The sequence below is a fragment of the Gorilla gorilla genome, chromosome 18 (assembly GCF_029281585.2).
Source record: "Gorilla gorilla gorilla isolate KB3781 chromosome 18, NHGRI_mGorGor1-v2.1_pri, whole genome shotgun sequence".
Lineage (NCBI taxonomy): Eukaryota > Metazoa > Chordata > Mammalia > Primates > Hominidae > Gorilla > Gorilla gorilla.
The window spans coordinates 8,294,723-8,315,727 of NC_073242.2; the positions used below are offsets into that span (position 1 = coordinate 8,294,723).

At 54.7% G+C, this 21,005-nt stretch overlaps 1 protein-coding gene across 7 annotated transcripts in view; it reads left to right on the plus strand.

Moving 5' to 3' along the window:
* The window catches only part of MGRN1 (mahogunin ring finger 1), a 65,691-nt gene that overhangs the window by 10,939 nt on the left and 33,747 nt on the right, over positions 1-21,005 (plus strand). For all 7 annotated transcript variants that reach the window (XM_019012133.4, XM_019012134.4, XM_019012135.4 and 4 more), the window contains exons 2-4: positions 14,368-14,486; positions 15,970-16,058; positions 16,687-16,833. In XM_019012133.4, the coding sequence (XP_018867678.2) occupies positions 14,368-14,486; positions 15,970-16,058; positions 16,687-16,833 (355 nt within the window). The remainder of the gene's footprint in view (positions 1-14,367; positions 14,487-15,969; positions 16,059-16,686; positions 16,834-21,005) is intronic.

Below are 21,005 nucleotides of genomic sequence, written 5' to 3' on the forward strand. Positions count from 1 at the left end.
GTTTAAGTGACTCTCCCGCCAAAGCCTCCCGAGTAGCTGGGATTACAGGTGCCCACTACCACACCCAGCTTATTATTATTTTTTTTTTTTGTATATTTAGTGGAGATGTGGTTTCACCATGTTGGCCAGGCTGGTCTTGAACTCCTGACCTTGTGATCTGCCCACCTCAGCCTCCAAAAGTGCTGGGATTACAGGCGTGACCACCGCGCCTGGCCTCAGCTAACTTTTGTATTTTCTGTTTTTTTTTTTTTTAAGTAGAGACAGGGTTTCACCATGTTGGTCAGGCTGGTCTTGAACTCGACCTCAGGTGATCCACCTGCCTCGGCCTCTGCAAGTGCTGGGATTACAGGCATGAGCCACTGGGCCTGGCCAAGGCTAGCATACATTTAGGAAATGTACAGCTCATTAATGTGCAGTTTGATAAATGATCACAAAATGAACATGTTGAGAAAAATAGAGCAGTACCGGCCCCCAGAGGCCCCCTATTGTCCCCTTCTGAACAACCTGCCTCCCCCTTCTTCCCTGGGAACCACCCCCCTGACTTCCTCCCTGGGCGACTTCTGCTTGGGTTTGAGGTTGAAAGAACTGGAAGGAGGCGCTCTTCTTGCTCCACCTCGGGATGAGATGGGATGCAATGGCCGGGCGGGGTCTGTGAGCAGTGAGTGATCTGGCGTCTGCTGTGGGACCCTCCAGCGTCCCAGTGCTGCCTGTGGATGGGCTCCGGGGGAGCTGGGGACATCCTTGTGTCTGGTGGTGGTGCCCTTGAGCCTGAACTCTTTGGGTGCGTTTTTATGCCTGGAGTGGACTTGTTGGGGCTGTTGGGTGCATTCAGCCTTCGTAGATTTTAAACTTTTAGGAGTGAACGAATTTGCATGTCTGCAGGCAAGAACAAGGGTGTTGGTTGCTCTGCATTCATACTGGCACTAGGTAGGGTGAGGGGTGTGTGCTATTTTTAATTTTTTTTCAATTCCACCTTGAATTTCTCATTGTACTTTTCCCTGATGACCAGTGAGGTTGAGTGCCTTTCTCTATGCGAATTGGCCATCTGTTTCTTGTCCTGCTGTTGAAGTGCCTTGTGAAGTCTTTTACACATTAAAACAATTGAGTGGCCAGGCTCAGTGGCTCACACCTGTAATCCCAGCACTTTGGGAGGCCGAGACGGGCAGATCACAAGGTCAGGAGATCGAGACCATCCTGGCTAACATGGTAAAACCCCGTCTCTACTAAAAATACAAACAATTAGCCGGGCACGGTGGCGTGCGCCTGTAGTCCCAGCTACTTGGGAGGCTGAGGCAGGAGAATGGCGTGAAACCTGGGAGGTGGAGCTTGCAGTGAGTCAAGATTGCGCCACTGCATTCCAGCCCGGGCGACAGAGCAAGACTCAATCTCAAAAAAAAAAAAAAAAAAAAAAAAAAATTGAGTGGCCAGGCTCAGTGGCTCACACCTGTAATTCTAGCACTTTGGGAGGCTGAGGCGGGCGGATCACCTCAGGTCAGGAGTTGAAGACCAGCCCGGCCAACATGGTGAAACCCCGTCTCTACTAAAAATACAAAAATTAGCTGGGCGTGGTGTTGGGTGCCTGTAATCCTAGCTCCTGGGGAGGCTGAGGCAGGAGAATCGCTTGAACCTGGGAGATGGAGGTTACAGTGAGCCAAGATCGCGCCACTGCACTCCAGCCTGAGCGACAGAGTGAGACTGTCTCCAAGAAAAAAACAAAAAAAAATTGAGTTATCTTTTTTTCTTACTGGTTTATAGGAGCTCTTTCCTAAGTGCTTTTTATTATGGTTTTAATTCTTTGGAAATTGGCCGTCTTAGTGCCGTTTATGGAAGCTAGCCCAGGCAAGAAATGGAGTGTATTGAAGGCTCCGAGGGAAGTCCCAGTAACCTCAGGGGAAACGGACAAGTGGAAGCTGCGGGAACCCAGAGCTTCTGTTCGGCTCCAGCCTCAGCGCCATCCTGCAGTCCTGCAGAGCGCCCCAGCTGCTCCGGCGTGTGTGAGGCCATCGCCACCCACCAGGCTGGTCAAGGGCCAAGTGCTGCCGTCGTCCCTGGTCCCATTCCACAGGAGGGAGAATTCGGATGGCCCATTGTGCCAGTGTCCACCTTCGGGCCAACCAGCCCTGTCTAGGGGGTGGGGGCCACCCTGAGGGTGGTGGAGGCTGTTTCCAGAAAAGGGGAGGACACACCCCCAACAAAAAAGGTGACTACAGCTTATGCCCCCTCAGTGCCCCAGCGTCTTTGCTTAGTCAGAGTTGTTCTCAGCTTTGTGTTCCGCACTGGAAGCCAGAGCCCTGTATTTAATATGGTATCACGTTTACATATGGGAGGTCCGAAAGGGACATCTACCCAGTGTGTTCACACCTGCCGGAGGCTCCTTTGTGTAAATTGGCATTTTTTATCCTCAGGACGTCCTGAGTTTAGGGTGGCCCTCTCATCTCAAGTTTGTAGATAAAGAAATCAAGGTTGGGTGTGGTGGCTCTCTGTAATCCCAGCACTTTGGGAGGCCGAGGCGGGTGGATTACGAGGTCAGGAGTTTGAGACCAGCCTGAGCAACATGGTGAAACTCCGTCTGTACTAAAAATACAGAAAATTGCTGGGTGTGGTGGTGGGTGCCTGTAATCCCAGCTGTTTGGAAGGCTGAGGCAGGAGAATCACCTGAACCCGGGAGGCAGAGGTTGCAGTGAGCCGTGATCGTACCACTGCACTCCAGCCTGGGTGACAGAGGGAGAGTCCGTCTCAAAAAAAAAAAAGTAAATCAAGATCTCAGCCCGTGTTGACTTCCCCAGCTGGGTGGAGGACTGGTAGTAGGCAGGGAAGCATGGTGGGCCCAGGGGGATCAATGCGTGGGTGATACAGCTGGGTGGGACCCCCAGAGCACTCGAAGGCTGTGGGGCTGCCACCCCCTCTGGCCTCCCACCTGGTGGGGGCATCCTGGGACCTGATCTTGTGCAGGTCTGGCCCACCTGGGGTTTATTGGCAGTGCAGCAGCTGATTTTGTGAGACTGGTAAGCAGGAACACCTGTCCTGTTAGAACATGAGGAGAATTTTCAGCAGGTGGAATCAGTGAGCTGTTCGGAACCCCTGCAGACACTTCGTGGCCTTCCCACTCCCCCTTCCTCGGGTGGGAACGATGGCTGAGGCAGCCCAGTGAAGTCCACCCCTGGTGTCCCGGGTCCCTGGGCCACTGTGTTTCTTAGGAGGCAGACATGCTGGGTGTCTTCATTCACATCCTGGCTTACTTCCCGTGGCTGAGAATGCAGGCTCTGGAGTCTGCCCAGGGGTCCCAGTGAGAATGTCTCTCACTGGTTGTGTGGCCTGAGCAGGTCACAGCCTCACCGGGCCTCAGTTTCCCTGACTGTCAAACACCAGTAACAACAGCATCTGCTTTCATTCATTAGGTGAGTGTTCATCCAGCTCTTAGGCATGGAGGGTGGAGGTCATGAGGATGCGGGGCCGTGGACAGTTGTAGATGATGCCTACTTTTGGGCTGGGGAGGACAGAGGGAACCAACAGGTACACGAGATAAAGCAGCAGTGACACTATGAGGAGAATGGCAGCGGGAGCGTTGACCACGAGCTGGCACTTGGCCTGCAGGGTGGTCCAGGCTGGCCTCACCGCGGCATCCCAAGGAGGGAATAGCCCAGGCTGGGAAGGTGGGGCGGGGTGGGCAGGGCATGTGGAATCACTGGTCTGCAGAGCGGGGAGCTTGGCCATGGCCTTCAGGTCAGGGTGCAGCAACCTTCACCATTGGGCATCATTGGGCTGGGGGCATCTGGAAGGTCAGGAGGAAGCCTGGGCTACCTAGGATGGAACAGGCAGGACAGTTGTCTCCAAGGCCTGCCTACGACTTGGGCATCCTGTCCCCAGATGCACAGCCTCTGCCCCCTGGGTGCGGGAGGATGAGGAACGCCTGCCTGTGGATCCACACATGGTCCCTGTGTTGGGGGTGTGGAGGAAAGGCCTTTCTGACGAGATCTGAGCCCGGCCTCTTTCTCTTAGGGGTGTCCCAGGGTTGGTGGGTTTGGAGGCACATACTTTTCAAGGGTCCAGATCAGGAACCTCTGACCCGGTGGGCCCTGAACTCTGGTCTGATAAACATGGGTCAGACTTCTCCCTGAAAACTGTGAGCGCGGAGTTCAGGCACAGGCAGGTGGGGCAGGTGCTTTCAGGCTTGATAGCAAGGCCCTACTTTACTCATCTACCCTCCACGCTCCGCGGCTCCGACGGTGTTTGCTGCGGCTCTTCTGCTGCGTTGAGTCCGTCTGTGCACTCAGATGGCCTGTGCTTCGCCTTTCGCCCACGTTCTTGGGAGGCCTTGCCGCGTCCCGGGCCTCCCGCCCTTCCAAGGTTGGCTTGTTTCAGTGATTCGGAATGTCCTTGTTTTCCTCTCGCAGATGTCTGGTGGCGTTCATTGCACACTGTGTACCACAAGATATTGACAAGGTGCAAGAGACCCAAGAGGGGCCCAGAAGGCTTCTTGGCTCGCTCTGTGGCCTGTATGGAAGGGACAGGGCTGTCCCCCTCCCCTGGCCATCCCCGAGACAGCCTCTGACCTGTGGCCTTGTGGTTTTGGTTTTTCTCAGCTGTAAAGATGACAAACGTATGTATCCTCCTGCCTTGAGGCATGTGTGGAGGCGATTGAGGCTGTTCGGGGAATGCCTCGAGGCCTCCTACGGAAGGGATTTTGCAGTTTTCATTTCTGTGGCTGTTGTCTCCCTGTGCAGGTCGCCTGGACACCTGCAAGCCACCCAGAGTCTGAATCCCTCGGGCAGGGAGGCAGTGAACTGCTGGGCTCCAGTCCCCCTGGGGGTGACAGTAAACCAGGGGAGAAGGATGCCTTTGTTTTAGCGGTGTTCGAGGACTGCCCTGAGGCCCTGGGTCCTTGAGTGTGTTGGTTCCACATAGCCGGGATTTCCAGGACAACCTTGGGACCCTGTGGCGTCTGTTGGGCTCTGTGAGCCCACAGGAGGATTTTCAGCCATTCTGCTGGGGAAGCCCCTTGGGTGTGGCTTTTTGTGTGTGAACAGCGCCCATTGTCACTGGCGATGACACCACTGACTCCTGTCCCCGTGGTCCCCCGGCTGCAGGAGGGGAGGTGCCCAGCACAGAGACTGAGAAACAAGTGGGCTCTGGAGTCGGGGTGTGCGCCCCAGCTCCACCGCTGATGAGCTTGGGGGCCTTAGCTGAGCTTCGTTTCCTGCATGTTTGAAAGTGGGGGCCTTGTCTGCCCCTCTCTCCTTGGGGCCAGCGGGAAAGGGGGTGAAGGCGCTGACCTCAGCAGGTGTGGAGGGAGAGCCCGGTGGGTGTGGTTCCACCTGCGTTCTTTCACCTCCACAGCTGCCTTCCCACTTCCCACTCACAGTCTCCTTTTCTTTTTCCTCCACCCCCTTGGCAGTGCTGCCTGCTCCTCTTGGTCCTGAGCTGGTGCACATACAAATGTACACAGCTCATGCACGCACACACCACATGTGTGTCATTCTTCTTGAGGCAAAAGAAAAGGCCGGCCCCGCCCCTAACACTTCCCCAGGCCTGGTCCCTTCCTCCTGGCCCATCAGGGACCTAGGGTCTCCTTCCCGTGTTTCTTCTCCATGTGTGGATACCCATGTGTGAGCAATAGGATTCTTTTTTTTTTTTTTTTTGGAGACAGTCACGCTGTTGCTTGGGCTGGAGTGCAGTGGCCCAGGGGCCCAGTCATAGCTCACTGCAACCTCAAATTGCTGGGCTCACATGGTCCTTCTGCCTCAGCCTCTTGAGTGGCTGGTACTACAGGCACACACCACTGTGCCTGGCTACTTTTTTTTTTTTTTTTTTTAAGACAGTGTTTTGCTCTTGTTGCCCCAGGCTGGAGTGCAGTGGCGCAGTCTCGGCTCACCGCAACCTCTGCCTCCCAGGTTCAAGCGATTCTCCTGCCTTAGCCTCCTGAGTAGATGGGATTACAGGCACCCGCCACCATGCCCAGCTAATTTTGCATTTTTAGTAGAGACGGGAGTTTCTCCATGTTGGTCAGGCTGGTCTCGAACTCCCAACCTCAGGTGATTCGCCTGCCTCGGCCTCCCAAAGTGCTGGGATTACAGATGTGAGCCACCGCGCCTGGCCACTTTTTGTATTTTTTGTAGAGACGGGGTCTCGCCATGTCGCCCAGGCTGGTCTGAAATTCTTGGCTTCAAGCCATCTTGCCCACCTTGGCCTCCTAAAGTGCTGGGATTATAGGCGTGAGCCACCTCGGCTGGCCTGGATTCTCTGTGAGGTGTTTCCAGTTCTTCCCAGTTGGTCTCGTCTCCTGCAGGTGTGAGTTGTTGATTGTCTGCGCGGTGTTGATCACGTAGACCCTGTTCTTAACTGCTGGGGGTCCATCCGGTAACCCTGCACTGTCATGCATTTCCCTGTCAGCATATGACTTGGTTCCTTTTTTTTTTTTTTTTGAAAACAAAAAGACCGTCTTGCTCTGTCGCGCAGGCTGGAGTGCAGTGGCGCGATTTCATCTTGCTGCAACCTCTGCCTCTTGGGTTCGAGAGATTCTCCTGTCTCAGCCTCCCGAGTAGTGGGGATTACAGGCATGAGCTAATTTTTGTATTTTTATTTATTTATTTATTTTTGAAATGGAGTCGTCTTCTGTCACCCAGGCTGGAGTACAATGGTGTAATCTCCGCTCACCGTAACCTTCGTCTCCTGAGTTCAAGCGATTCTCCTGCCTCAGCCTTCTGAGTAGCTGGGATTACAGGCATGCACCACCATGGCCAGCTAATTTGTGTGTGTGTGTGTGTGTGTGTGTGTTTAGTAGAGATGGGGGTTTCACCTTGTTGCCAGACTGGTCTTAAACTCCTGACCTTGTGATCCGCCCGCCTCGGCCTCCCAAAGTGCTGGGATTACAGGCGTGAGCCACCGCACCCAGCCCTAATTTTTGTATTTTTAGTCGAAACAGACTTTCCCATGTTGGCCAGGCTGGTCTTGAACTCCTGACCTCAGACCTCAAGTGATTTGCCTGCCCTGGCCTCCCAAAGTGCTGGGATTACAGGGGTGTGCACCGAGCCTGGTGGGTTATAATTTTTAACGCTTGAATTTTTTTTTTTTTGTTAAAGGGTCTGGCTCTGTTGCCTAGGCTATACTGCAGTGGCTTGATCAGGGTTCACTGCAGCCTTGACCTCCCAGGCTCAAGTGATCCTTCCACCTCAGCCTCCCGAGTACCTTGGACTGCAAATACGCATCACCATGCCAGCTAATTTTTTTTGTTTTGTTTTGTTTTGAGACAGAGTCCCACTCTGTCACCCAGGCTAGAGTGAAGTGGCACAATCTCAGCTCACTGCAGCCTCTGCCTCCCAAGTTCAAGCGATTCTCGTGCCTCAGCCTCCTAAATAGCTGGGACTATAGGCACACACCACCATGCCTGGCTAATTTTTGTATTTTTAGTAGAGATGGGATTTCGCCATGTTGGCCAGGCTGGTCTCGATCTCGATCTCCTGACCTTGTGATCCACTCCTCTCGGCCTCCCAGAGTACTGGGATTATAGGCATGAGCCACTGAGCCTGGCCTAATTTTTGTATTTTTGGCAGAGATGGGGTTTTGCCATGTTGTCCAGGCAGGTCTTGAACTGCTGGGCTCAAGTGAACCTCCCACCTTGGCCTCCCAAAGTGGTAGGATTACAGGCGTGAGCTACTGTGCCCGGCCTTGCTTGATTTTTTTTTTTTTTTTTTTTTGAGACAGAGTCTCCTTCACTGCAACCTCCGCTTCCTGGGTTCAAGGAATTCTCCTGCCTCAGCCCCTCCCAAGTACCTGGGACTACAGGCGCGTGCCACCACACTTGGCTAATTTTTTGTATTTTTAGTAGAGATGGGGTTTCAGCATGTTAGCCAGGATGCTCTTGATCTCGATCTCCTGACCTTGTGATCCACTCCTCTGGGCCTCCCAAAGTACTGGGATTATAGGCGTGAGCCACTGTGCCCAGCCTGCTTGAATTTTTAATGCTTGAAAATCTTTTTTTTTTTTTTTTGAGACAGCGTCTCTCTGTTTTGCCCAGGCTGGAGTGCAGCGGTGCGACTCGGCTCACTGCAAGCTCTGCCTCCCAAGTTCACGCCATTCTCCTGCTTCAGCCTCCCAAGTAGCTGGGACTACAGGCGCCCGCCACCATGCCCGGCTAATTTTTTGTATTTTTAGTAGAGACGGGGTTTCACTGTGTTAGCCAGGATGGTCTCAATCTGCTGACCTCGTGATCCACCTGCCTTGGCCTCCCAAAGTGCTGGGATTACAGGCGTGAACCACCGCGCCCGGCAGAAATCTTGTGTTGATCATATTGTGTGTCTGCAACCAAAATATGTGCACCAATTGAAATTAGAATTTTAAATAATTTTACATCATAAGCTGTGAGGAGTTTTTCGTGGTTTGAATGGCCATTACTAATACCCAATTGATCAAACAAATATTACAGTTTTTATCAGTAACAAGTAGAAATACTAAAAAACATTGGAAATATGTCTCTTGAGTAGATGGGTTCCTTTTTCTCCTGGTTAATTCACGCATTCACAGTTGGATACAAGCTGTTGCTAAAATGATTTCAGCCTCAATTCTAGTTTTTTTTTTTTTTTTTGAGATGGAGTCTCACTCTGTTGACCAGGCTGGAGTGGAGTGAGGTGGTGCAATCTTGGCTCCCTGCAACCTCCACCTCCCAGATGCAAGCAATTCTGCTGTCTTGGCCTCCTGAGTAGTTGGGATTACAGGCATGTACCACCAATCCCGGCTGATTTTTGTGTGTGTGTATATTTTTAGTAGAGATGGGGTTTTACCATGTTGGCCAGGCTGGTCTAGAACTCCTTACCTCAAGTGATCCACCCCCCTCAGCTTCCCAAAGTGCTGGGATTACAGGTGTTAGCCACTGTGCTTGGGCCCCTCAATTACTAGTTTTTGTTTTTGTTTTTTTTTTTTGGTGGAGTTTCACTCTTGTTGCCCAGGCTGGAGTGCAGTGGCCCAATCTCAGCTCACCGCAACCTCTGCCTCCCAGGTTCAAGCGATTCTCCTGCCTCAGCCTCCCAAGTAGCTGGGATTACAGGCACACACCACCATGCCCGGGTAATTTTGTATTTTTAGTAGAGACAGGGTTTCTCCATTATGGTCAGGCTGGTCTCCAACTCCTGACCTCAGGTGATCCACCCACCTTGGCCTCCCAAAGTGCTGGAATTACAGGTGTGAGCCACTGCACCTGGGTTCTGTTTTTTAAGTTGAGAAACCTTGATAACATCAATTAGATAGGAATTAGCAAGATTTTTATGTAACAATAGCATCTAATTCCAAGTGACTTGCCAAAAATTGACATAAAAACCTGGTATAAAAATTAATGATTCATCACCTCACAACTTACGTCCTTCCAGTTAAGTTTTTTTGAGGTAAAATTCACTTACCATGGGGTCAGCTTTTTAAAGTGTACAAGTCAGTGATTTTTGGTATATTCAGTCATGCAACCATTACCTTGATCTAATTCTAGAACATGGTCCCAGTTTTGTGATATTACAACCATTGCTTTAACAAACACTCTTCTTCCTTGTCTCTAATCTTTTAAAAATAATATTTTTTGTTTTACAAATGATACATGTTAATTGTAGAAAACTTAATTTTAAAAAGATAAAGGAAAAAATTAATAATCACTTATTACCTATGCAGGTGTTTTAGTTTGTAGCATTTGTTTCTCTGAAGTTATTTATATGTATATATGCGTGTGCATATATATAGAGAGAGAGAGAGTTGGTGGGGGTGGTGGTGGGGGGACGGGAAGAGAGACAGGGTCTTGCTCTGTTGCCCAGGCTGGAGTGCAGTGTGGTGTGATCATGGCTTACTGCAGCCTCAAACTCTTGGACTCAAGCGATCTTCCTGCCTCAATGAGTGTCCTGAGTAGCTAGGACTACAGGCATGCGCTGCCATGCCCAGCTAATTTTTAAGAATTTTTTGTAGAGACGGCGTCTCCCTATGTTGCCCAGGCTGGTCTTGAACTCCGGGGCTCGAGCGATCCTCCTGCCTTGATCTTCCAAAGCGCCCAGGCATGAACCACTGGCCCAGCTTAATTACTTTCTCTGAAGTTATTGAAGCTTAAAACTACATACAGTAAGATCTTAGAGCCTCCAACCTAGAACACCAGGCTGAAAAGTGCTATGGAGAAGAATAAGGCCGGAAAGGGGAGTGGAAAGGTTGGTTGGCAAGCTGGGGTGTGGGAGGCTTGGCAAGTTGTAAAAGGGGTGTCAGAAGAGGCCTCGTGGAGAGAGCAGCCTGAGGTGCAGCCGGAGCTCCAGGGAAGAGCTGGATGAGCTGAGGACTCCAGGGCCCCGAGGTGTGAGTGGACCGGGGCTGGCAGAGTGGCCTTGTCTGGGGCCTCGGAGGCTACTGGGACCTGCCCCAGTGTGGCTGGGACGCCAGCAGGGTTTTGAGGGCAGTGGGTCCAGAAACAACAGACCTGGGGACCCAGGGGATGTGGGGAGACTGGTGAATGGGCACAGTCACAGGGCAGATGGTGCCAGAGGCTCTAACCAGTGCTGTGGCTGTAGAAATGAAATCGAATTGGGAGCCAGGAGAGGAGAAATGACAGTCACGTAGACCACGTCTCAGAAAGACTCGACGTGTCTTTCTGGGTGATTCCTTCAGAGTGTAGTGGCTTAGCACAGTGAGCACTTCGTACCTCACGGTGAGGGTCGGGATTGGGAGTGGCTCCGTCGGGGGGCTCTGGCTCACCATCACTCGTGAGTCCTCACTCAGGCTGTGGCACGGTGGCTCACGCCTGGGATCCCAGCACTTTGGGAGGCAAAGGTGGGAGGATTGCTTGTGCCCAGAAGTTTGAGACCAGCCTGGGTAGCATAGTGAGACCCCATGTCTACAAAGAATAAACAAAAATGAGCCAGACATTGTGCACACTGTGATCCCAGCTACTTGGGAGGCTGAGGCAGGAGGATTGTTTGAGCTCAGGAGGTCCAAGGCTGCAGTGATCGTGCCCCTGCACTCCAACCTCGGCGACAGAGCAAGACCCTGTCTCAAAAAAAAAAAAAAAAAAAGGCCGTGGGTGGGCTGTGGTCCTCTGAGGGCTTGCCTGGGCGTGGAGGGGCTGCCTCCCTGGCTCACAGGCCCGGCCTGCCGGTGCTGGGTTTAGCGGGTGGCCTCAGGTCCTCCCCTCGGGACCTCTCCGTGGGGCTGCTTGGGTGTCCTCACAGCATGGTGGCAGCTTCCCCCAGAGCCTTAGAAGCCACACACCATCATTTTCATGCAGTCTCTGCGGTCATCATTTCATGCAGTCACCTGGACAGCCCTGTTCAGTGTGGGTGCAGTCTGCCCAGAGACATGTCGGCCGGGAGGTGAGATGAGCTGAGGGCCCTCGTGGAGGGTGGCCACCTCGCTCATCTTCTGCCTACAGTGGGGCTTCTTGGACACAAAGTGGTTGTGCCTTGAAGGTGCCCTGGGGGGAGGTTGGAGCAGGAGGCTTCTGGACCAGGGACCTGTCTCCTGCCTGGGGCCATGGAGTGCCCAGTGCCTCGGCCTGGAAGGCCTGGCAGGGATAAGCCCGCTCCTGAGTGTCCCTCCAGACCAAGGCTGCCCGGCCTTCTGGACCCCACGTCAGTACGTCAGAGCTGGGGAGAGCCTGGAAGGGTGGGGGCTGGTCACTGCTAAGGGTGCCCCCGACGATGGGTCCTGGGCTGGTCAGCAGGGTCACCGGGCTTCCCACACCCTCTTGCTGTGCTGCTGTGGCCCTTGTCTGCCAGCGGCTAGTGCGGGGGTTCCCAGCAGCCGAGTCCTTCATGTGGTTTTCATGAACGTGGTGCACATCTTGGAGGAGCAGGCAGGTGGCTCTGGGCCGGGCCCTGTCTCAGCCCTGCTCCATGACTGGGGCTTGAGGTTGGTCTGAGGCCAGCATCCAGAGACCACCGTGCCCTGAGGCACGGTGTGCCTTGTGGCCCCTGGCCCCGCCCCGTAGGCTGTGTGGAAAATTCACCTTTAAAGACTTTGTGTATTAAGATGCACTGAAGCTTTCAATGTGGTGGGGCTATGTGCAAGGCCCAGGTAATCGGGGAAGGCATCCTGGGCTCACTGTACTGCAGGTGTTCTTTCTTTCTTTTGATTTAAAACCACCACATGGGCTTTGCTCCACCCCTCATCTGCTCTGCACCAATTTCCCTGGCAGCCTTGTGGGCGTGTCCTTCCAGAACATTCTCTGCGTATTCACAATTTGTGTTGCGCACATCTCACTGCGTGCGGTGACCCCTCAGAAAATGATCTTGCAATGTGTTAACTTGTTTTCTTTAACCTGCAAATACTTTGTGACTCGCTCCGCATCGGTATGTCTAGATCAGCTTGGTTCCAGCAGCTGTGTGGTGGGCCATAAAATCGGCGTCACGCTTGCTGAAGTAAGCAGTTGCCGCTTTCTTCTTTGTTTTTGGTCGTCATCAGCTCTCAGTGGTCCCTGTTCTGCATGCTGGGTTAGGTGGGGCTGCGGCTCCCAACCACTGTTCCTGGCAGTCAGCAGCCATGCTGGGCACCTGGCTCTGGGCCACCTCCCTCAGGAGGAGCACCCTGGAATCGCTGTTGGGGCCCGGCTGGTCTTGGTGGCCATGGCTGTGCCAACTGTAACTGGGGCTGTGGTTCTCAGGAAGGACACAGACCATGCAGCGCCTGAAGGTCTCAGAATTCCCGCTGAGGGCCCCGGGAAGGGCCCACCTGGCCTCAGGTGGGAATTCTGAGAAGGAATAGGGATTCTGGGGCCCCCCAGTGGGAATTCTGAGAATTCCCAGAAGTCCCTGCAATACGTGAGGTTGAGGACCATGTATTCTGAGCATCCCTGAAATCCACAGGTCCCTGCAGCTACCTGGGTCCTCCTCTCGGGGACTCTTCCCGTGGTCACCTGGGTCCTCCCCTCGGAGACTCTTCCCGTGGTCACCTGGGTCCTCCTCTCGGAGACTCTGTGCCATGGTCACCTGGGCCCTCCTCTCGGGGGCTCTTCCCTGTGGTCACCTGGGCCCTCCTCTCGGGGGCTGTGTGCCAGGAGAAATGGGGCTGGATCTGGGCGTCAGGTCAGGAATCCAGGGGAGAGGCCATGCTCTCAGTGTTCCTTGGCAGGGCTGTGAACGCAGGTCTCTGAGGATGCCCAGCTGTCCATCCCCTCCTCATAGGAGAAGCGCAGATCTCATGCCTAAGTGTGCCAGGGTCCTGATGGGCGCCGCCTACAGCCTCCCGCCCTCACGCGGGAGTCAGACTGAATGAACTAGCCCAGATCCACAGAGACTTCTAAACCCGGCTTGGTGCTGCCATGGAAAGTACACAGGGCTCAGATTTGGGGGTAAGGTGACTTAGCCTGGGGTCACGAAATGTGTAAGGATTTCTTGGGGTGGCTGTGACAAATGACCTCTAACCATGGCTTGAAACAGCAGAAATGTATTCTCTCACCATCACGGAGGCACGCGTGAGAAACCGAGGTGTCAGCAGGGCCACGGTCCCCGAAGGCGCTGGGGGAGGACTCTTCCTTACCTCTCCCCACTCCTGGGGCCCCAGGCACTCATTGTCATCCCTGGGCTTGTGGCCACATCACTCCAATCTTTGCCTCCGTCTCTTCCCTCGGCCTTCCCTTCGAGTCTGCGTCCAAACCTCCCTCTCCTTTCTGTTAAGAACCAGTCACTGGATTTAGAGCCCCTCAATCCAGTATGACCTCATCTTAACTTGATTACATCTGCAAAGACCCTAGATGCAAAGAAGGTCACATGCACAGGTAGGCGCTGGGTGTGGAGTAGGACCCGAACTTCATCGGAAGCACAGCTCAGGCCACTACAGAAGAAAGTGGTGTTGGAGCTGGATGCTGGCTGACGGGCTGGGAGCAGCGAGGAGCCATCCAGGGAAGGGTGTTGAGGCTGGCAGTGTGGAGAGGCCAGGAGGCCACCTTGGAAGGCCCGAGGCCAGGTGGCTGAGGCAGAGGGTATGAGGGGCGCCTGCTGGCCTGTCTGCACCAGCTCCCCTCAGGTGGAGCCTTTCTCAGGGCCGAGCTTCTTGGCCGTCAGATGTTCCCACCAGGCTGTGTTCAGCCTCAGAGTCCATAACTGTTTCCAGGCTGGGCGCTGTGGCTCATACCTGTAATCCCAGCACTTTGGGAGGCTGAGGCGGGAGGATTACCTGAGGCCGGGCATTGGAGACCATCCTGGCCAACGTGGTGAAACCACGTCTCCACTAAGAATACAAAAATTAGCTGGGCGTGGTGGTGGGTGCCGGTAATCCCAGCTACTCGGGAGGCTGAGGCAGAAGAATCGCTTGAACCCGGGGGGCGGAGCTTGCAGTGAGCCAAGATAGCGCCACTGCACTCCAGCCTGAGACTCTGTCTCAAAAAAAAAAATCTATAATCGTGTTTCCTTTTTTAAACAGGAAACTACTTTGCTTCGCACTTTTTCATGGGAGGAGAGAAATTCGACACCCCCCACCCTGAAGGTTACCTCTTTGGAGAGAACATGGATCTGAACTTCCTGGGCAGCCGCCCGGTCCAGGTGGGTCTGGACAGGGCTGTCTCATGGGGCTGTGGGGGTGGGAGGCCCCTGTCCCCAGCAGTCTGCATCCCAGCCATGAGGGCAAGCAGGCCACCCCTAAAGGGGGCAGAGCTCCTGGCGGGATTCCAGTTGAGCTTGGGTGTGGGCACGTGCCCTGGAATGGGTTGTGTCCTGGTGCTGCCCCCTAGAGGCCAGACGGCCAGGGGCGGGTAACTGAGAAACAGAGCAGCCATACTGAATGGGTGCGTCTGGGCTGCAACGGCTGCAGAACATTGTGGATTTGATTCCAGCCTTCTTGGATGACTTTCTTTACAAGGCAAAAATAGTATTTACAGGCTGGGCATTGTGGCTCACGCCTGTAATCCCAGCACTTGGGGAGGCTGAGGCGGGCAGATGACCTGAGGCCAGGAGTTTGAGACGAGCCTGGCCAAAATGGTGAAACCCTGTCTCTACTGAAAAAAAAGAAAAATTAACCTGGTGTGGTGGCACGTGCCTGTAATCCCAACTACTCGGGAGGCTGAGGCAGGAGAATCACTTGAATCTGAGAGGCGGAGGTGGCAGTGAGCTGAGATTGCACCACTGCACTCCAGACTGGGCAACAAAGGGAGACTGTCTCAAAGAAAAAAAAAAAAAAAAGAAAGAATATTTACTTTTCCTAGAACAGTGGGCAAGAGACATGGTCCAAAGGAGAGATGCAGACAGCTGGCTAACATCTTCCCCTCTTTGCCAGAGAAGGGCACATTCGAGTACTGTCATAGTACTCGAGTACTGTGAGCTGTCCATTTGTTCAGCACACATGTGGCACCTGCTGCGTGCCTAGTGCTCTTCCAGGGCTTGGGGTGAAAGCAGACCCTGCCTCTGCTACCTGGTGGGGGCATAGACAATTAATACGGGACAAATGGGTAGAAGAGAGAAGGGGCAGAAAGGGAGGCTCTACTGGAGAGGCCGTGGCTGAACCAAGCCATGATAGGTGGGAAGGAGGCCCCTCCAGAAGAAGCAAGAAGGCAGGGGGCCTGGGAACAGAGGAAGAGGTGAGAGGGTGCAGGCCTCAGGGGACAGGAGGCTGGAGGAGCCAGTAAACTTTGGGGGCCCTGGGGCGGGTTGCTGAGCTGTGCTCGTAGGAAGCTTTGGGGATGGAAAGGGTGGGGACTGAGGAAGGGGCTGAGGTTGCTCGGGGCAGTGATGGATATGGGAAGCCTGGGAGAGCAGGTTGGGGATGGGCAGCCCCAGCATGCAGGAGTCTGGCGTTGAGGCTGCCTGGCCGGATTTGCTCAGGGTGGTTTGGTCCTGGCTGTTGCGTGTGCTGGCTGCGTGGCCTGCAGCTTCTACCTGTAAATGAGAACAGCGCACCCAGTACAGCCCCTCACACAGGGCGAGAGCCCAGGGATATCCTCTGGGGCTGTGGCCGCTGCACCCTGACCCGTTTTCTGTTGTTGGCTGCTCCTGAGGGAGTCACCTGGGGGGCCTGTGGTTTTTCTCCTAGTTTCCCTACGTTACTCCTGCCCCCCACGAGCCCGTGAAGACGCTGCGGAGCCTGGTGAACATCCGCAAAGACTCCCTGCGGCTGGTGAGGTAACCTTCACCCTGCCCCTGGGGACCCTGTGGCTGTCTGGGGCGCAGCCTGTGGTGGAGGTTCTGGCTTGATGCTTGAGGAAAAGGGCAGGCGGGAGGGGCCCCAGTTTCTGTGCCCTTCTGTGAGGAATGAGAGGCTGTCCTGGGCTGAGCGAGGGAAAGGGCATGTGGAACAAGAGCCGTTTAGCCAGGGCTTCTCAGCTGTGCCGCACAGGGACCCTGGGCAGTGTCTGGAGGCAGCCAGGTGGGGTGCCTGGCATCTCAGGTGGGTGCCAGGGGTGCTGCAGACTTCCTGCCATGCACAGGACGGCCCCCCCCCACAGACAGGAATGACCCAGCACCAGATTTCAGCAGGTTCAGAAACTGCTTAAACCAACTAGACTTGAGGCATCTGGGGCTGTCTCTGAACCAAAAGCACATACCCCGTCTTCTGTGGGCAGGAAGAAGGAGAGGCAAGCCCTGGACCACTGGGCTTTTGTGTACAAATAGGAAACAGCCCCTATGTCTACTGGAGAAGCGGGCTGTGCCCACATAGCCACCTCCACGGCCCCTCAGCCTGGCAGGGGAGGAGGCAGCCTCCGCGGATGTGGCCGCTGACCCGCTGCCTTTCTCTCCACGCCTGGGTTAGGTACAAAGATGATGCCGACAGCCCCACCGAGGACGGTGACAAGCCCCGGGTGCTCTATAGCCTGGAGTTCACCTTCGACGCCGATGCCCGCGTGGCCATCACCATCTACTGCCAGGCATCGGAGGAGTTCCTGAACGGCAGGGCAATGTGAGTCCCGTGGTCAGCTGGCACCGGCCTGGCTGGGGGCCCCGGACTCCTGGGGGAGGCTTCTGTCCACCTTACTAACCAGAGGGAGAAAACCAAACCGTGCTCTTTCACCATACTCCCAGGACTTTACCACGATGTGAGGGGTTTCTCCCACCCCAAGGACTCCCCACTTCTCTGCGGGAACCAGCTGGGGTCCTGTGACTCGTTTGAGTTCCAACGCTGCCTGGAGGTCATGCAACCCCTGCACTTTGAGGGCCCAGTCCCACAAGACTGCCCCACTTCAGATGCCACTCATAAGCCCCCGCTGTCACCTGAACTTCTCAGCAACCAGCCATAAATCAGGCTCCCACAGCCCCCTCCTCGGGCTTGATGAGTTGCTAGTGTGGCTCACAGAACCCAGGGAAACACTTGGCTGGTGTTTGTCGGTTGATTGTAAAGGATTCAGATGAAGAGGTTCACAGGGCGAAGTGTGGGGGAAGGGGTGGGGCGCACCACCTTCCTCGTATTCAGCAAACCAGAAGCTCTCCTGAAAACCCCATATTTCAGGGCCTTTTCTGGAGGCTTCATCATGTAGGCAGGATTGATGATTAACTCCATCTTCAGCCCCTGTCCCCTCCCTGGAGGATGGGGCTGGGCTGAAATTCAGTTCCAGGTTTTTTTTGTTTTTGTTTTGTTTTTGTTTTGTTTTGTTTTGAGACAAAGCCTCACTCTGCTGCCCAGGCTGGCCTACAGTGGCACAATCTTGGCTCACTGCAACCTCCGCCTCCCGAGTTTAAGCAATTTTCCTGCCTCAGCCTCCTGAGTAGCTGGGACTACAGGCACGTGCGACCACGCTTGGCTAATTTTTGTATTTTTAGTAGAGATGGGGGTTTTGCCATGTTGGCCAGGATGGTCTCAATCTCTTGACCTCATGATCTGTCCATCTCAGCCTCCCAAAGTGGTTTTTGTTTGTTTTTGAGACAGAGTTTTGCTCTTGTTGCCCAGGCTGGAGTGCAATGGTGTGATCTTGGCTCACTGCAACCTCCGCCTCCTAGGTTCAAGTGCTTCTCCTGCCTCAGCCTCCCGAGTAGCTGGGATTACAGGGATGTGCTACCATGCCTGGCTAATTTTATATTTTTAGTAGAGACGGGGTTTCGTCATGTTGGTCAGGCTGGTCTCAATCTCTCGACTTCAGGTGATCCACCTGCCTCGGCCTCCCAAAGTGCTGAGATTACAGCTGTGAGCCCCCATGCCCGGCCCACCTGGCCCAGGTTTTTGTTTGTTTTTCCTCGGGAGCTCTTAGATGACACTTCCAAGTCTCTAATCATGGCTTGGTCTTTCTGGCGGCCAGCCACCTCCAGGAGCCAAGAGTCACCTCATTGGCACATAAGACACTCCTACCACCCGGGAAATTCCAAGGGTTTGGAGTTCTGTGTTGGGAGCAAACGTCAAGGAACAAATATTAGAACAAAAGAGGCTCCTAGCACCCCTGTTGCTCAGTAAATGACAAGGGTTTTAGAGGACTCTGTGTCAGGAACTGGGGCTGGGACTAAATATTTATTTTTTATTGTGTCATAATTAGATATTTGTACTTTCAGAGGTTTTATTTGAGATAAGGGTCCTTCTGGCCCTGAAAGTTTGAAAACTGCAACTTCAGCAGGAGCTGGCAGGACCGCCTCCAGGCTACAAGGGCACATGTGCCCCAAGTGGCTTTAGAGACAGGCAAGAGCGTGCCCCCCGCCTTCCTGCACTGGAGCACACCGCTCAGTGGTCAGGTTTGCATCTGGCGATAGGGTGTGGTTGAGAGCCTAGGCTTTGAATGCGGTCCCCGCTGAGTGGCTTGGGGGCACATGACTGCTTGTGCCTCTGTTTCCTCAGCTGGAAGTGCGGGTGGGTGGTGTGAGGAGGGGACCGTGTGTCCTGTGCACAGCCCCTCGCGTGACAGGTGCTCATGAAAGGAGCCTGAGTGCTCGAGCTGAGGGGCTGGTGGAGACGACTTATGTGGAGGTTCTTAGGGACCTGCCACCAGGTGAGGCCGCCCTTGGGCTCTGGCCCTGGGCTCCCCGGCAGCCAGGGCTCCTCCTGTGGAGCAGCACTTTGGGGAGGAACAGGTCCCTTTTTCTAGACTTTGTTCTTTGAGGCTCTACCTTGCCCCGGCACTTGATTATATTTCTTTAATGACACTAGTAATGCATGCCTGTGTGCTATGACAGGCGTCAAATTCTTGGGCGTAGGAGCATTTGGAGTGACCAGGGCAGGCCCCTCTGTCCCCTCCTTGCACCCCACTGCTTGAGGTTGAGTGTGTGACACCCATGGGGCCTGGTGCACTCCTCGGGCCTGGCCGACATGGTGGAGGAGCTGGGTTCTGGGGACTGGTGCCCTCCTCGGGCCTGGCTGACGTGGTGGAGGAGCTGGAGTTCTGGGGCCTGGTGCCCTCCTCGGGCCTGGCCGACATGGTGGAGGAGCTGGGTTCTAGGGAGGTGTCCAGGGGCTGCCACAGAGAGGGTGCGGGCCGAGGACACAGGCCAGTGTAAGTTGCCTATCTCCTGCCCCCCAGTGCTCCAGCTGTCAGGGGCTGGGTGACCATCTCAGGTGCACTTGAAGAGAGGGTCCCGCTGCTACCAGAAAGGCTAGAGAGAGCAGAGAGGGTGCCCTGCCAGCCCTGGCTGGCGTCACCCTCTCCTAGACTCCCGGGGGCTAGTGATGAGAGAAATGCCACAGTCCCCCCCTCTGAGGACCTGGCACAAGGCCAGCTTCCCCTCCCAGCAGGAATCACAGAGCAGGAACAGCTCCAGTGCCTCTGTCCCCCTCTCTCAGGACCTGGTACGAGGCCTGCTTCCCCTCCCAGCGGGGATCACAGAGCAGGAACAGCTCCAGTGCCACTGTCCCCCTCCCTCAGGACGTGGTGCAAGGCCAGCTTCCCCTCCCAGCAGGGATCACAGAGAAGGACCTGGAGGCTCCAGGACCTGGAGGCTGTGCCCAGGCACCCGGACACCATCCAGCCTGCCAGTGCTCCATCCATTTGAGCTGCAGGGCAGGCCACCCTCCCTGCCTCCTGACAAGGAAACTGAGGCTCAGACAGAGGGGTGTGTCCAGGCCTCCGCATCTCACAGGAGAAGGCTGGGGTCCACCTGAGGGTGGCCTCTTAACTGTGCCTTTTACTGAGGCTGAGCCCGGGCCTCCCCTGTAGTGCCTCCAACCATGCTGGGCTCTGGCGGCCATGGCAGGCCTCTTCTGCCCTTGTGTGTACAGTGGTGGCCCCCCCACGCCCCATCCCATTTCTGGGCTTGGTGTGCCTTTGTCCAGGAGAGCCTGTGGAGCCCTGGCCACAGGCAAACAGGGCGGTGGGGTGGAGGGGAGGGGCTGTGGATTGTGAATTGGGTTCCTGCACGGAGTTTTATCAGAAATGAAACTGCTTGAGGCACCTGTCTTAGGGATGCACTCGTGCCTGTGGCTAAGACATGCAGAAGGGCGGTCCTTGAAGCAGTGTTGGGAAAAGTGAGATGTTGGTGACCATCTGCTGGTGTCCCCCAGGGGCCCTGACTGAATCAGTAAAACCACAGCGGGACCTGTGTGGTGGTTCACAGGACACAGCCCCTGATGTGTGCGGACGCATGAAAGAGCAGTGTTGACACCTACCCCGTCTGAACGTTGAGGAAGAGAGACCCGCGCTGCATGTGGGCACCATTGTGCCTCCGCCCTCCGGGAGTGATCTGTGGGTCTCTGCTGGGGCAGACAGCAGGCCTCTGGGAGCAGGCGTGAGGGTTGGGGAAGATGCATTTTGCACTTAAGTACTGTGTTCATTTAAAAAGTAAACTCAAGCTGGGTGCAGTGACTCAGGCCTGTAATCCCAGCACTTTGGGAGGCTGAGGCAGGTGCATCACTTGAGGTCAGGAGTTAGAGACCAGCTTGGCCAACATGGTGAAACCTCATCTGTACTAAAAATAAAATATTAGCCTAGCATGGTGGCGCACACCTGTAATCCTAGCTACTCGGGAAGCTGAGGCAGGAGTATCACTTGAACTCAGAAGGCAGAGGTTGCAGTGAGCTGAGATCACAACACTGCACTCCAGCCCGGGTGACAGAGCGAGATTCTTATCTCAAAAAAAAAAAAAAAAGTAAACCAACTTGGCACCGATGGAAAGGAAAAGCACAGCTACACTGGGGAGGTATCAAAGGGATTGGGCAGGTGT